Source organism: Hyperoodon ampullatus (assembly GCF_949752795.1).
Source record: "Hyperoodon ampullatus genome assembly, chromosome: 2".
In the NCBI taxonomy this organism is placed as follows: Eukaryota; Metazoa; Chordata; class Mammalia; order Artiodactyla; family Ziphiidae; genus Hyperoodon; species Hyperoodon ampullatus.
The window spans coordinates 167,048,970-167,063,808 of record NC_136915.1 but is presented as its reverse complement, the minus strand read 5'-3'; the positions used below and the strand labels follow the sequence as shown (position 1 = coordinate 167,063,808).

Sequence of the window (14,839 nt, the reverse complement as noted above, 5' to 3'; positions counted from 1 at the left end):
CTTATTTACTGCTAAACCTTGGGTCCAAGTATAATATTTTATACACAGCAGAAAAGATGTAATTTCTTTTTTTCTACTTATTGATTTTTTTGTGGTAAAATATACATAGAATTTACCATCTTAACCATTTTTAAGTGTACAATTCAGTGGCATTAAGTAAGTTACAGTGTTGTACAACCATCACCACTGTTCACCTCCAGAACTTATCATCCCGAATAGAAACTCTATACCCATTAAACAATAACTTCCCATCACCCTCCTTCCAGCACCTGATAACCTCTATTCTAAAAAAAAAAGGTGTAATTTCTAATTGAAAGATTATAAGGTAACCTCAGCAGCCCCTGATGACTTGTTTGGCTGTTATTACTGCCTCACACCCAATCCAGGTAAAATCTATTTCAGGGATATTTTCAACTAGAACTGCAGGTTTCCCAAAGGCGTAGTCTTACTAGGGGTGACAAAAATCCTTTGGTTGTTGCAAATGTCAGGTTTATTGTATTCATATTTCTAAATGGATGTTTTTAGACTTTGACATAAATAGAAAGGGTTGGTTTACATTTAATGCTCCACTTTAAAAAGAAAAAGTTAGCAGAAGCACAAATCGGATTGCAGTGGGGTGGAGAATGAATCATAGCTTTATAAAAATAGGAGAGGGCTTCCCTGGTGGCGCAGAGGTTGAGAGTCCGCCTGCCGATGCAGGGGACGCGGGTTCGTGCCCCGGTCTGGGAGGATCCCGCGTGCCGCGGAGCGGCTGGGCCCGTGAGCTATGGCCGCTGGGCCTGCGCGTCCGGAGCCTGTGCTCCGCAACGGGAGAGGCCACAACAGTGAGAGGCCCACATACCACAAAAAAAAAAAAAAAAAAAAAAAAAAAATAGGAGAGACTACTCTTATCCTGGCCAAGTATTTAAAAATGCAGTCATTGGTTAGCAGCAGTCCTTAACATTTTTATACCCTCCTCATTATAATTTCCTCACGTTGTAGAAGAAGCTAAGGGTCACTTTGAAGACATTTTTCACAACAGGCAATTTATAGAAGAGAAATCTGAATGGGGGCTACACATGAAAATATGCCTTGACTGCACTAAATAATCAGAGAAATGTACATCTAAACTATAGTGAATTACCATTTTATACACATCATATTGACAAAACAAATTTAAAGTTGGGAAACACCAAGCCAAATGATAATATAGACCAACAAGAACTCTCAGACACCGCTAGTGGGAGAGGCAGCATAGCACTATGGCTGAAAGCATAGACTCTAGAGCCATTTTGTATGGTTTCAAGTCCCGGCTCTGCCTCTTTGGCTTAACTTGACTTTGGGCAAGTTAGTTAATGTCTTGGTGCCACCTGTATGATTGAAATGACAGTAATAATAGTCTCTACCTCAAGAGGACTAGTGTATTGATGAGTTAATCTAAGAAAAGCAGTTAGAAAAATGTCTGGCATGCAGTGCATGCTATGTAAGTATTTGCCAGGAACAGCAGCAGCAGTAGTAGCAGTGGTAGTAGGACTTGCTGTTGTTGTCATATAACCACATTGCAGAGCAATTTGGCTAGTGTAAAGTTGAAGAAATGCATTGCATACAACCTAACAGTTTTATTCCTACTTCATATCCCAAAGAAACTCTTACAGGTGTACACAAGAGACATATACAAGAATTTACACTGTAGAGTTATAATAGGGAAAACTGGAAACAGCCAAAATATCCATCTGTAGGATAATAGTTTTTTTAAATCTGTGATATATTCACACAATAGAATACTATACAGCAGTGAAAATAAATAAATTAGAGTAGTGGTTTTCAAACTTTAACATACATTATAATCACCTAGAGGTCTTATTAAAACACAGATTACCAGCCCTCACCTCCAGAGTTTCTGATTCAGGAGGTCAGTGGTGGGGCTTAAGAATTTCCATTGCCAAGTGATGCCGATGCTGTTGGTCCAGCACCACATTTATAAACCACTACAATGGAACCTTCATTGATCAACAGGGATAAATCTTAACAAATAATGTTGAGGGATAAAAGCAAGTTGCAGGAGAATACATACACTTTGGAATCATTTATATAAATCTTAAAAACGTATGCACACACATACACACTACATATACATATGTAGTAAAAATAAATACAAAGAAAATGCATAGTAATGTTAAAGCAATAACTTTAACTTTGGAATGATGTTTACCTTGTGATGCAAGGAGGATAAAGAATCGAGAAGCTTATATAAGGGGCTTCAGTTGTATTTGTGACATTTTATTTCTTAAACTAAGCAGTGGATATAGAATGTTTATTATAATATGCTTTATACATTTTAATTTAAAGTGAGTTTCTTACAGACAATATATAGTTGTCTTGCTTTTTCTTATCCAATCTGATCATCTCTACCTTTTAATTGGAGTGTTTAGTCAATTTATATTTACTGTGAAATTACTGATATGGTAGGCTTTTATATTCACCATCTTGCTATTTGTTTTGTAATTGTGCCATTCACTCTTCATTCCCTTTTTCCTTTTTTTAACCTTCTTTTAGATAAATTTGATATATTTTATTATTCCATTTTGTCTCCTTTGTGGGCTTATTAGCTGTAACTGTTTTGTTGGAGTTTTTTGTGGCTGCTTTAGGGTTTATAGTATACATCTTTAACTACTAAAGTCTACTGTGAAATAAATTATAAGGCTTTCATGTATGTAAATATATAAGAGCCTTACAATGATATACTTCCATTTCCCCACTCCTCACCTTTATGTTATGGTTGTCATTCATTCCACTACTACATATATTATAAACCAAACTATACATTGTTATTATTTTTGCTATAAACAGTCATTAATCTTTTAAAGAGATTAAATATAAGAAAATATTCTTTCACATTTACCCACATATTTACCATTTCTGGTAGTTTTTGTTCCTTTATGTAGGTCCAGATTTCTACTGCATATCATTTCCCTTCTGCATGAAAGATTTCCTTTAACATTTCTTGTACTGCAAATCTGCTAGTGATGAGTTCTTTCACCTTTTTTATGTGTCAAAAAAAATCTTGATTTTGCCTTTGTTTCTTGAAAGACATTTTTTGCTGGGTATATAATTCTAAGTTGACAGGTTTTTTCTTTCAATGCTTTAAAGGTACTGCACCAGTCTTCTGACTTGCACTGTTTTCTATTAAAAAATCTATTGTCATTCTTTTTTGTTCCTTTGCATATAATGTGTCTTTTTTCTACTTTTAAGATTTCCTGTTTATTGCTGGTTTTAATTGATTTGATTAAGGTATCCATTGATGTAGTTTGCTTCACATGTCTTGTGCTCAGAGTTTATTGAGCTTCCTGCATCTGTGGAATTACAGTTTTCATGAAATTTTGAAACTTCTCAACCAATATCTCTTAAAATATTTTTTATGCTAACCCACCCCTGTCTCTTCTTCACGAGCTCCAATTACACATATATTAGGCCACTTGAAGTTGTTCCCCAGCTCAATGATGCTTTGTTCATTTTGTTCATTCTCTTTCTCTGTTACATTTTTGATAGTTTCTATTGCTATGTCTTCAAGATTAGTAATCTTTTCTCCTGCATTGTCTAATTTGTTTTTAATCTTATCCAGTGAATCTTTCATCTCACACATTTTTGCTTCCATATCTAGAAGCTGGAGTCTTTCTCTAATATCTTCTGTGTCTCTTCTTAATATGTTCAATCTTTCCTCTACCTCCTTGAAAGTATGGAATATAGTTTTAATAACTCTTTTATTATCTTTGTCTACTAATTTTATCACTTGTGCCATTTCTGTGTCTGTTTCCACTGACTAACTTTTCTCTTCATTATGAGTCATATTTTCCTGCTTCTTTGAATGCCTTGTAATTTTTTATTTGATACCAAATATAGTGATTTTTACTTTGTTCAGTGTTGTTTATTTTGGTATTTTTATAAATATTCCTAAACTCTGTTCTGGAATGCAGTTAAACTACTTGAAAACAATTTGTTCTCTCAAGACTTATACTCAAGTTTTGTTACACAATATCAGAGCAATCTTTAATCTAGGGATAATTTTGTCCCACTACTGAGGCTACACTCTTCTAAGTACTTTACCCTATGTCCTGTGAATTATGGGATTTTTCACTCTGACTGGTGAGAATAATCCCACCCCTATGTACACTCCACAGATTGTTCCTTCTAATCCTAGTGTTTTTTCAGATTTTTTATGTGTCAAAAAAAATCTTGATTTTGCCTTTGTTTCTTGAAAGACATTTTTGCTTTCAAAATTTTGCTTTCAAAATTCTGCATGGGTGGCTCCTCCTTGAGCCTTGGGGGAATCTGACATATCCAAGTAAGTAAGTTCTCTAAATTTAATGTCTCAGATCACGATCAGCTACTCAGGATTATACAAATCCCTGTGGCTCTAACCCAGGGCTATAATCAGATGTATCATGATGTCATGAAAAACTCAGATTTTTAGCTGTCCTTGGCAAAGAATTTCTCACTCTTACTTTGTATATGCAGTTTTGAGAAACTGGTATCTGACTAAAACTCATCTAAGGGGATTTACTATGTTCTTCCTCAGAAATATGCTCACAGCATGCTTAGAGTTCTACTTTTTTTAAATCTTCTATTTCTTCACATCTGGGGATAGCTCTAAAGTCTGCCTCCATTTCTATGGACCTCAGTTTCTGTTTACCTTATAAGCCATTAATAATTAGTTTAAATGGTACCCATTTGTAAGTGGTTAGTGTTGCTTAAATGTTACATTGCTTCTCTACCACAAAATAAACCCATTTTGTGAAATAACTTTCCTTTTCCTTAGCTAATGACTTATTCATCATATGACTGGAGGGTTAGTAGGAGACAGGGAACAGATCTGAAATTCTAAACTAAGTTAGGTCACTTTCTGCTTAATGAAAGCAATGGGACTCTGGAGGCAATCACATCACATGCCTTCACTCTACTCAGTTCTCTCTGGTGACCTAAATGGGAAGGAAATCCAAAAAAGAGGGGATATATGTATACGTATAGCTGATTCACTTTGTTGTACAGTAAAAACTAATACAACATTGTAAAGAAATATACTCCATTAAAAACTTTAAAAAAAGAAAAAGAAGAAATGCAGAGGGTTCACAGTATACTGAAGGCATACACAGCACTCAGATTTAGAACCTCTGAATTAGGTGCTGACTAGTCTATAGATTTTTTTTTTTTTTTTTCAGTACGCGGGCCTCTCACCGTTGCAGCCCCTCCTGCTGCGGAGCACAGACTCCGGACGTGCAGGCCCAGTGGCCATGGCCCACGGGCCCAGCCACTCTGCGGCATGTGGGATCCTCCCAGACCAGGGCACGAACCCATGTCCCCTGCATCGGCAGGCGGACTCTCAACCACTGCGCCACCAGGGAAGCCTGAGATGTGAACTTTTAAGATCTACTCTCTTAGCAACTTTCAAATATGCAGTACAGCATTATAAACTATAGTCACCATGTTGTACATTACATCCCCATGACTTACTTATTTTATAGTGGAAGCTTGTACCTTTTGACCTACTTCACCCATTTCACCCACCTCCTGCCTTTGCAACTATCATTCTGTTCTCTGTATCTATGAGCTTGTTTTTTGTTTGCTTGTATAAATGAAATCATATGGTATTTGTTTTTCTTTGTCTGACTTATTTCACTTAGCATAATGCCCTCAAGGTCCATCCATGTTGTCACAAATGGATAAAATTTCATAATATTTTATGGCTGAATAATATTCCATTATATATATAACATTTTCTTTTTCCATTCATCCATTGATGGACACTTAGGTTGTTTCCATATTTTGGTTATTGTAAATAATGGTCCAGTGAACTTGGGGGTATATATATCTTTTCGAGTTAGTGTTTTCATTTTCTTCAGATAAATACTCAGAAATAGAATTTCTGGATCATATGGTAGTTTTATTTTTAATTTTTTTAGGAACCTCCATACTGTTTTCCATAGTGGTTGCACTAGTTTACATTCCCCCCAACAGTACACAAAATTCCCTTTTCTCCACATCTTCACCAACACTTATTTCTTGTCTTTTTGAGAATAGCCATTCTAAAAGATGTGAGGTGATATCTCATTATGGTCTTGATTTGCATTTCCCTGATGATTAGTGATGCCGAGCAACTTTTCATGTGCCCATTGGCCATCTGTATGTCTTCTTTGGAAAAATGTGTATCGAGGTCATCTGCCCATTTTAAAATTAGATTGATTTTTTTTGTTTGTTTTTTGCCATTAAGTTGTATGAGTTCTTTATATATATTTGGATATTAACCCCTTATCAGATATATGTGTTGCAGATATTTTCTCCCATTTAGTAGGGTGCCTTTTCATTTTGTGTAGAAGAGTTTCTTACAATTCATATGACAAATTTTTTAATTATAAGATGAGGGGGAGTGGCATTAGATTGATTTTATTTAACTCTATACTTTATCACTTACTAGTTTAATGCTAACTAGCTGCAGAATCTTAAGTCAGTCATTTAACACATATGTGCCTCAATGTCCTCATCTAGAGTGGGGATAATCTCTCTCTCCTAGTGTTTTGTTTTTAAGGCTATTTTTGTAGAATTTGTGGTGAATATTATCTAATACTTCCTATAGCACTATGAATATTGTAAAATTGTTTTCCACTTTACAGAGGAGTTTATATAAGCACAATTTGGGTTGCTTACACAAGATATCCAAGTTCAAGTTCATGGATGTTAAATCATAGATTTAAATTAAATCTACCTAGGGCTTCCCTGGTGGCGCAGTGGTTGAGAGTCCGCCTGCCGATGCAGGGGACACGGGTTCGTGCCCTGGTCTGGGAAGATCCCACATGCCGCAGAGCGGCTGGGCCCGTGAGCCATGGCCGCTGGGCCTGCGCGTCCAGAGCCTGTGCTCCGCAACGGTAGAGGCCACAAGAGTGAGAGGGCCGCGTACCGCAAAAAAAAAAAAAAAAAATTAAATCTACCTAAAACCAGCCACATACCCCTCCTGATATCCTAAAACTCCCTAGGATTTCCTATCCCCAACTCAACACTCACTGCTTTCTGGCTTAGTCTTATTATTTTGCACCTGAAGTCAACTTTAAATTCCCAGATGAAAAAGTAAACTGAGAGCTATCTTAGTGCCTACATTTGGTTCCTTTTATAAGTCGTTAACACACTCTGGGACTAATGATTAGCTATGGATGGCAGTTGTTTTGGATTATAGCCGTTAATTAATTGTATGATTGAATTCTACCAAGGAAAAATTTCTTTATTAAAGTCCCCAATTTAATCAAATAAAATCTGCCTTTATTTTCCATCAGTCATAGCAAGAACAGTTCTGGAAATATTGATCTGTATTCTTTCCCACATGTGACTGTCCCTATAGTTAATATGGAACTTCCACATTTTCCTCCTCTAATTTTCAAGGTTTTGAATTTAGGATCAACTGTTAAACCTAAACTGAGCTGAAATATCTCCAAATATCTTCCATAGAATTTAAAATAAAACTGAACTTCTTACAATATCCTACAAGACAATATATGATCTTGTTCTTGCCTATCTTTCTTACCTCATATCTAATATTATTTCTAGTCACAGTGGCTTTTTTTAAGTTCCTTGAACAGGATGAGCTTATTTATGTCTCAGGTCATTTCCCTTTGCTATTCACTCTACTTGAAACACTCGTCTCCCAGCTTTCCACATGGATTGTTTCTCCCTCACCTTTCAGATCTCAACCCACCTTTTCAGAGAGCACTTACCTGATCATGCTACTTAAAGCAGCCTCTCCTTTCTCCAAATAGTCACTCTCCATAACATCACCTGTTTAGCTCCTTCCTAGATAGCATTTGCCACTGACTGAAATTATTTTACTTATTTGTTTACTTGTTTATTTTGTCTATATCCTTTTACACAAACTAGTGTGCTTTGGTCTGCAATTAATAGAAACCCCCAACTCACTTATTGGAAATTTATTATCTCACATAACTACAAGTCCAGCAATAGGGAAGTGTCTGGGCAAGGGAGAATGAGTAGTTTAAAAACTACATTCAAGAACCCCAATTCTTTCAGTCTCTCTGTTCTACCATCCTTATTGTCTAGCTTCATTCTCCTCTGCCTCCCCTCATAGTTGCAAAACGGTTGTGGTCTTCCAGGTGTCTCATCCAGGCACAACAATGGCCAAAGGGAAAAGATGCTATTTCTTCCTGAATCTCTTCTAAAAATGCTAGGAAATCCTACCCCACAGTCCCCATTAGATTTCCTCTGATTTCTCATTAGTCGGTATTGGTCATTTGCATGGAGATGGTTTAGACCAATTACTCATAATGAAAAAGTTGTTCAAAAGTCAACCATCATAACCACATAAATGATCACTAGAGCTTCAGGATGGTGTCTGTCTTGTTCACGACTGTATTTCCAAAGCCTAGCATGGTACTTGGCATGCAATAAGTGCTCAGTTGAGTCCATTTAAAGAAAGAGGAGAGAAAACTGACATTTGTTGAGTGCCTACTAAGTGCCAGACACACATGATCTTCATTATAATTTACTTCTCTCAACAATTGTATAAAGAGTATTATTTCCCTTTTACACGAAAGAAACTAATGCCTAAGAGATTAAGAAATTTGACCAAGATCACAAATCTGGTGAATCACAGGACTAGGATTTGAAACTATCGGTGTCCGGATCTAAAGACCATGCATTTCCCACTACAAGCTAATTAACAAAATGCATTCTTTCCCTTTCAGACACAACTGCAAAAATCTGTGTAGATTCCATGTGAAGAACAGCTAAAGAAAATCTGGTTACGTTCATGCTCAGCCTATAATAGTTATCAGGAAACCAGCAACAGTCTTTCACTGATATTCCTGAAATTGTATCCCCCACCCTATCACTTGTTTGTTTTCTAAACATATAGTGAAAATTAGGGTGCTGTGTGCTGTGGAAAAATCAGGCAAAGGACAAACTGACAAAGATTTTTTTTTCCTCAGTAATACTAAAGTGAGTTCAGAGAAGTGTTTGGTGAAGTGTCTCTTGTAGAATACTAAGTGAAAGGGAAGCTGACATAGCCTTAAAAGCCTGAGTAAAACCCTGGTGTCTTGAAAGCTAAACTGGGAAATCTGGAGCCTATTAGACATATGGGGCCTAACAGATATATGTCGACTGCATGTACGCATGTGTCAATCATTCAATCCACAATAAGGGAAAGGATTGTGCCAACAGGAAACGCGCCAGCTTCAAATAAATCAAAATTCCTGGCTTTCTGTGACTCCTCCCATCTTTCTATTGGCTTCTGATGGGGAGAAGAAAGAAGCCTTCAGTATTTAAATACTGCCAGTTCAGCGGTGAACTAGCACAGTGGTCACCGTCGGGATACAAGGAACTGGTAACGAGGACTGGCAGTCTTTGAAGGGACCTAAGCCCCCAACAAAGGGCGCATCTACTTCCTTATCCGCGCCGGAACCTCTTGGCAGAGTACGTGGGTTCCAGAGGGAACGATTTAGAAACAGGACTACTTCCTGCTGCTGAAGTGGGGCGGGGGGTGTGGAGGAAATAAGCTCGAGGAGCGGCATCCTCCTTGCGCTACCCGAGGCAGAGAAGAGGCCAGAGAGGAGGCGGCGGGCGGAGGAGGTAGAGGAGCCTACTGCAGAGAAGAAAGTGTCGGAGCCGGTAGGTTAGCAGCCTTAGAGCAGGGGACAGTGGACAGCACCCAGGACTCGCTTTGCAAATCTGTGGTCCCAAGTTGCCGAGCTGCCCATTGGGTGGGGCCGTGCGTCTCCCGCCGCCTGTCAGTGGGCAACAGGAAGGGACTGTTGGGGACTGGGGCTGGGCCTTGCGGGGCACCAGACTGCGCTCGAGCTGGCTGACAGCCCTACCCCGGAGCCAGGGGAGGCGCTGGGCCGTTCTGCCTGAGGGCGTGGGATTCCGCACCCTGGACAACTTCCCTAGACAGGGGTTGGAATTTGCGGGGAAGGAAGTGGATATCGTGAGTCCCACTTAACCCTCGGGACCTAGCGAAATCTTGCCAAGTGGGTGGTGGACATTGTTTCGGGAATTGAGGGAAGGGCTTGTAAAGAGAATGTTAGTCTGGAGCCATAGTTTCTCTACCCTGTTCTATCTGCCCGGGCTATCGAAAGTGGAGTTGTTTGTTTTTAAAGGCAAGTGACTGCTCCTACTCCTGTCCCTTCGGGACAACTTAACAGCTTTCAGATCCGTTGTTAAACCAGCGTGTTCCCTATCTGATCTATCATGTTAGTACTGCTATAGGTATCTGGTGAATACTCTGTAGATATACTTGATAGCTCAAAGTTAAATGTCTCCAAAGCACTTTTTGAAGAGAGACAAGACTAACCTAGCAGTCGGGACTATTTAGCGCACTTATCCTCACATTCACATAGAATCTTTTTAGCATTCAGACTAAAGATGGTCATCTTAAAGGTACTAGGTAAGGGTTATGATTGTGCATCTGCAAAAGGCCTGTCGTATAATAGGATATAAAGTTCTTTATCACTGAACGAAATTATTGTATAGAGATTGTTATCGGAAAGATCAGAAATAGTTTTTAAGTACTGCTTTTCTATTGTCTTAGGTTCGGCTTTAGAGTGTGGTGAAGGGTACTTTTCATGTTGCATGGAAGGAAAGCCAATGCGCAGGTAGGCATTTAGGAAGAAAACCTTCGGTTTCACTAAATGCAATTCACATAATAATCCAGGGCTTCATTTAAAAAAATTTTAAACGTTTTCAAATCTTACCAAATTCTGCTTGTAACTAATGATTCTTGTTCTAAGATAAATCAAAAGTAGTATCAGGAATTAATAGCTTTTTAAATAGAGTAAGATATAAAACTTAAATTTCTAAAGAGTGCTGTGAGTTTTATGTAGTTAACACTTCAGTTTTCCTTTTTCCATGGTAATTTTTTGTGGTAATCACTAAGTGTACTGTGATACTGTATGGGTTTATTATAGTCTTCAACCATAGAATGTAGAGGGTTCTGTTGCCATATAAGACTAATGATTGCTTATAATACACTGTACTGAATGTCTAATTATGGTTTTGATTATTTCATTGATGTTCATTAATACATTTGTTCTGTTAATTAAAATAGCTGCATTGCAGGGAAGTTTGGTCGAGGACTAAAAAAGTTATTGGACATAACTTAGTCCGTAGAAAAATAGAACAGTGTGTGGGAAAACATAGACAATTCTCCTAACCCTAGAATTTTAGTAATGCTTTTTCTCAATCTGTTCCAACAAATAGGACTCAAATCCTTATTGAAAATCAGCCCACTTTTATTTCTTCATTTGTAAAACTCATTTTACGTTTATTGAACTGTATTTAATCATTTTTGTTTAACATCAAAGATAAATAGCTCTAGTAGACCCTTTTAAGAGAAGAAGCATTTTGTGATGGGGGTATGACTTAGAACCAGGAGCAAGAACCAGAATATAAATGTTTTTTCCAAATCAGTTATTGATTTTTTTGATTGCCCTTGACCTGTTCACCTTCTTTGTGCCCCAGTTTACTTCTGTAATGTATCTGACCAGAATATTGGGAATTAATGAATGCTTGCAAGTGCTTTGATATCGCCAGATGAAAAGATGTTATGGATATAACAAATACCATTATCTTATTTGTGTCTGACTCTAAAGTAGGAATAATATTTGACTGAAAGTACATGAAGAAATTAACAACACATATATTAAATGCTTCATCACTTCAACTTCTAACATGATTGAAAGAACCACTGATTGCTTCTCATCCTCAGCTGCCATAAATGTCATATCTTATGTAATTGTTTAATATGAGCTTATTATTTTTTAAAAAGAGAAGGCACAGCATGAGAATGTTTTTGGTTTATCAGTAATTTCTGTATAAAATATTTGCTTAATCACTCATACTTACCCTATTTTTTTCTTGCTTTTTTTATATAATATTGCCAGTTGTTTAAACATATTGGAGAATCCTGATGCCATTAATTGTTAAGTTACAGTTCTTTTTTCATCACCATCACTTGGCCAGAGCCTGGCCTACCACTGCTCTCTGGTTTTACTTTTACCTGCTACCTATGTTAAGTCATGGTCACACTTCCCTACCCTTTCCTTATTGGGCTGTCATTCTTGCTGCTGCAACCCAGGAAGCAGTCTCTGGAAAGTAATGTTGGGTTTATACTTACCAGCTATTGGAGAAGCTTTAAATGAGAAATAACTGTTTATATTGAGATTATTTGAATACATGTTTGTTCTCACTACTAGAGTGTGAGCTTTTTGGGCCTCGTGCTGTTGTGGCCTCTCCCGTTGCGGAGCACAGGCTCTGGACGCGCAGGCTCAACGGCCGTGGCTCACGGGCCCAGCCGCTCCGCGGCATGTGGGATCTTCCCGGACCGGGGCACGAACCCGTGTCCCCTGCATCGGCAGGCGGGCTCTCAACCACTGCGCCACCAGGGAAGCCCTAGAGTGTGAGCTCTTTGAGTGTCATATGTCTTCTGTATCTTTGTATCCTTGGCACCTAATGATCACTGAATAATTGTTTGAATGACTGAACAGCTGAACAGTATCTACAGACTTTTCCCATGAGGGGGGAGAAAACTATGAACAAGAAAAGATTGAAAATTGCTGTTAGGGTATTCCAGTGTTTAATCATAAAGTTTTATGAAACTGATTGGCATTTTATTAGTAAAGCTTCATTGCATTCATTTATTTAACTACCTATTACGGGTAAATGCTACAAAATTTAAAAGATAAGATATTCAATGAAAAGTAAGTCTCCCAATGCTGACCCTAGCTCCCAATTTTCTTCTCCAGAGGAACCACTTGAAAGCAGTTTCTTACGCATTTTTCAGTATTGTAATGCATATACAAGCATATCTAGAATATCTCCCCTTTTTAAAAAACACTAATGTTCATACATCATGTACAGTCTTCTGTATCTTTCTTTTTTCACTTCACACATTATCTTGTAGATATGACAAATACATAGACCCACCTTATTCTTTTTAATAGTTACATAGTATTTTATTATCTGTAGTTACCATACTTAACCAGTCCCTTTGAGAGACATTTATTTCAAACGGTTTGCTGTTACAACAAGTTCTGCAGTGAATATCCTTGTATGTGGTTTTTGTCCAGTTGTGTAAGAATAGGATAAATTCTTAGATGTAAAATTGCCCAAAGAGTATGTGCATTTTAAGATTTTGGTTAATATTAACATATTCCTCTCCTTAGAGATTATACCAGTCTGAAGTCTCACCAACAGTGTGCCCGTCTCCCAAGATACTATTTTTTAATCATTGATTTAATTTAGAGATACTAAAACATTTTGCAATGTAATCTTCCATCTTTTCTTAAATATACAAATAGGAAACTGAGCCTGATTTTATTAGGAATTGGTTTATTCACTCACCAAACATTTATACAGTACTTGTTCTATGCCTGTTTACTGTACATATACAGATGAAGTGATGGAAAGACATGTAAACAGGTACCATGATACAACATGAACAGGACTTTTTTTTTTTTTTTTGGCTGTGTTGGGTCTTTGTTGCTGCACATGGGCTTTCTCTAGTTGCGGCAAGCGGGGGCTACTCTTCATTGTGGTGCGCGGGCTTCTTATTGCAGTGGCTTCTCTTGTTGCGGAGCACAGGCTCCAGGCGAGTGGGCTTCAGTAGTTGTGGTGCACGGGCTCAGTAGTTGTGGTGCACGGGCTCTAGAGCACAGGCTCACTAGTGTGGCACACGGGCTTAGTTGCTCCGCAGCATGTGGGATCTTCCCAGACCAGGAGATCGAAACTGTGTCCCCTGCATTGGCAGGTGGATTCTTAACCACTGCGCCACCAGGGACGTCCCATGAACGGCATTTTAATAGAGATGTAAACCTGTGCTCTGTGGAGACGAGGAAAGCTCACCTTCACAGAGGTGGTGATATTTGAGCTGGATCTTTTAGAAAGGATAAGAATTTGCTTTAAAGAATGTACTTTAAAGGATAAGAATTAAAGAAGGGAGATAATAAAGACACCATAAACAGAAGGAACAGCTGTGCCAAAAACAAAAACGAAAACACAAAAAGACACCAAGACCTGGAAGTGTATAACATGTATGGAATGGTAAGTATATCTGGAGTGTAGAGTATATGAGGGAGGAAGAAGGGGAAACAAGGGGGAAAAATCATGGAAAATGAGGCTATAACCATGGGAAAGAGTTCAACTTTACCCTTTAGGTATTTAAGAGCCAATGGATGTTGTTATACAAATCAGATTTGGTTTTTGGGCTGATATTTAAGAAGATAGGATGTAGACCAGAAAGAGGGAAAAAATAATGGCAAAAAATACTAATTTAAAGGAGTTGTAGTAGTTTAGATGAAAACTGATGAGGCCCTGAAGTAGATCTATGGCAGTGGGGATTGAGAGAAGAGGATGGAATTAAGAGTTTGTTTAATATGTTTAATAGTAAAATCAAAAGGATTTGGTGAATATAGAGTGAGGAAAAGGTAACGATATAAATGACTCCAAATATCTTAGCTTGGGAAACTAGGTGCTGCCATAATGAGATCAAAAATACAGGAAGAGGGGCTTCCTTGGTGGCGCAGTGGTTGAGAGTCCGCCTGCCGATGCAGGGGACACGGGTTCATGCCCCGGTTCGGGAGGATCCCACGTGCCGCGGAGCGGCTGGGCCCGTTAGCCATGGCCGCTGAGCCTGCGCGTCTGGAGCCTGTGCTTTGTAACGGGAGAGGCCGCAACAGTGAGAGGCCGCAACAGTGAGAGGCCCGCGTACCTCAAAAAAACAAAAAAACAAAAAAAAAAACAGGAAGAGGAACAGGTTTTACTAAGCCAAGAATAGATTCTCTTTTGTATTCTTTAAGATTATTATGTCTAG

The 14,839-nt window shown here is 38.2% G+C and overlaps 1 protein-coding gene across 1 annotated transcript in view; it reads left to right on the top strand.

Moving 5' to 3' along the window:
• Positions 1-10,563: 10,563 nt before the first annotated feature.
• KLHL20 (kelch like family member 20) overlaps positions 10,564-14,839 on the top strand; it is a gene marked incomplete at its 3' end in the record, with an annotated part of 75,440 nt that continues 71,164 nt past the window's right edge. Inside the window, exon 1 of the mRNA XM_079727857.1 lies at positions 10,564-10,625. Within this exon, the coding sequence (XP_079583983.1) occupies positions 10,603-10,625 (23 nt within the window). The 5' untranslated portion in view covers positions 10,564-10,602. The remainder of the gene's footprint in view (positions 10,626-14,839) is intronic.